Here is a 2387-nt window from a genome sequence, read left to right on the forward strand (position 1 = left end):
CCCACCCCTATACATCGAGTACCCGCGAACGTCAACACGCCATGTCGCATACACCGCCAGAGATTTTTAACTGTCGTTCATGGACAGATGTCTAGATGTCTAGTCCGGATGATTGTGAAATGTACGAAATTTGTAAAAGTTATGTTTGTGAAATAATTTGTCATTCGCTCCGAACAATAAGTTTGACTAATTTTCATCTAAATTCGATCATTTCTGACACCTTTAATCAAATATCCGACGAAAAAGTTATCATTGTGGACAATAACTTGAGATGTATCCTTTTACATAAGCGGCAACGTTGGGGGGCACTACGCCACCCCGCTCATTTTGCTATGAAAAATATGACATCATAGATAATCAAACTCTGAAACTTTTCCAGAAGCAGAAAAAGCCGGGCTGGAAAAAGAAATTATTGTGTTTTTAAAAACTGTTTCTCACCTTAGCAAAGCGCGGCGCCATGACTGTCCCGTCTCCACGACGACGAGCTGCAGCTGCATAGCACGTCAAAGCGGCATGGCGACGGCCGGGGCGCGGACAGCCTGCGGACGAAGAGCATTGTAAGCAATCAACGCATTTGAACTGTCATTTCTGCGACACAAATCGTCCGGAGATATGCGGAACAAGGAAAATTTGTAAAGACGCAGTATTTGTCGAACTCTAAATTTGATCAATAATGACAAATTTTTGTTAAATAGACAGACCCTTTGTCAAATATCTGAAGACATAGTTGTCGTTGCCGACAATTACTTCTTCGTCATTTGGGAAAAAAAAATGGCGTCACTAATTATATTATTATCACTTACTCAGTTACCTTTAAAAGAGTCTTAGTGTGACTTTTAGGTCGCAAAATGTTAAATAACAGAACACTTTTACAGTGTGTCGAGGATGGTTGAAGGCCACAGCGACGGGCCATACATGTCGTCACACAGGGGGTGCGTTTTGTGTTCCGGTCAAACGGGGTCAAAGGGGAGGAAGGGGGGGGGGGCTTTAATATTAAACCCCTAGGCTAAAACAAACAAGGCAGGGATGAGGATGCGGAGGCTAAGGGAAGAGGGACGACTAAGGCCGCCAACGCTGGCTGACGTCATACGCAAACGCGCTACGAGTTACTCCCGCGAATACCGTTACGATACTGATTTAATAATTCATCAACCAAACTCCATACATGCACCGGACACAAAAAATGAAATAAATTTTTAACACAACACTGCGTTTGCAACGTTAAGGGTAATTAGGTTAGGTTTCCAAAAGATTCTGGGCATTTACGTTTGTCTAGTGAACCTGTAACATCACTGAGAACAATTTCCTCGTACGATATTTCTGGTAATTTGGAATAACAAAGTCAAGTCGATAGGAAATGATTGTAATTTTACAACTTCAAGTTGTAATTTTACTCACTCGCGTCATGGAAAATTTTCCTGTAAACTTACGAGTATTTTTCACAATGATATAATGACAATAGATTCAGTCACGGGTCCCTGCTCCTGCTGTGAATAAGTGCCACGTTGGTAGGTGGCATCCCTTCGAACAAGCAGTCCCAAAACCCCACCCCCAGTAAGTTTCAGTAACAGGTGCAGATGGAGTGGCCTGTATCCCACCACTTTCGGCTCGGCCTTGAACACGGGTCGCGTAGTCCAGGAGCACCGCCTGGTGAGTTCGACCGACTGAGTACTGTAAAGTATAAGCAACAGCCCCGTAAAGTGGACTGATCACATAACTATTTAGAGTGAGACCCTCGTCCAAAAAGGGGGCAGACACACTCCAATTGTCACTATTAAATTCCTGCAAAATGCTTCAAGGAATTGCGTCGCAGTTCTGACTGCAGAAAAAATGTTTGAACAAACACCGCCGTAAAACGGTGAGAAAATAAGCAGAGGGACTATGTTAAGCGAATCTGGCGTTAAGACAGAAAATTTCCAATCGGCGGAGAGGCTGTTGCCAAAATTTAATACTACCATTATGGTCGGGGAGGGGGGCCGCACTACCGGGATGGGATAGGATGGTAGGAGAGAGGGGTAGGAGAGCAGGGTAGGAAAGGGGATAGGAGAGAAGGTGGGTAGGAGAGAAGGTGGGTAGGAGAGAAGAGGTGATGGAGAGGTAAGGGGCTCGAGAGAGGGGTAGGTAGGTGAGAAAGGTTGTATAGGCCTATACAACGAGGGGGAGTGGCAGACGAGTCGATGCAGACAAGGCGCGTGGCGCCGGGGCGTGCCCGTGTAGCGTGTGGTGTGACCTTTATCGGCCCGAGGCGCACTCTTAGTGGACTTGCCTGTCGCCTCGCCGCCCCATGGCCCAAGCCAATCCACGCCGAAAACTTGCACGCGGAAAGTGTGACCAAAAAGTAACGATCGCAAAGAGGGGAAACTTGTCGCACAGAAAATAGGGGGGGG

General features: G+C 46.2%; 1 protein-coding gene across 2 annotated transcripts in view; it reads right to left on the reverse strand.

Annotated features, from left to right (window-relative positions):
• Positions 1-2387, reverse strand: part of LOC113205096 (phosphatidylcholine:ceramide cholinephosphotransferase 2) — a 44651-nt gene that overhangs the window by 28695 nt on the left and 13569 nt on the right. Inside the window, exon 2 of one of the 2 annotated variants that reach the window (XM_026420562.2) lies at positions 439-539. The exons of the other annotated variant lie outside the window; for it this stretch is intronic. Within the exon in view, the coding sequence (XP_026276347.1) occupies positions 439-497 (59 nt within the window). The 5' untranslated portion in view covers positions 498-539. The remainder of the gene's footprint in view (positions 1-438; positions 540-2387) is intronic. 2 annotated transcript variants of the gene reach the window in all.

This window comes from Frankliniella occidentalis, unplaced genomic scaffold (genome assembly GCF_000697945.3).
Source record: "Frankliniella occidentalis isolate FOCC.00 unplaced genomic scaffold, Focc_3.1 Scaffold237, whole genome shotgun sequence".
NCBI classification, from domain to species: Eukaryota; Metazoa; Arthropoda; class Insecta; order Thysanoptera; family Thripidae; genus Frankliniella; species Frankliniella occidentalis.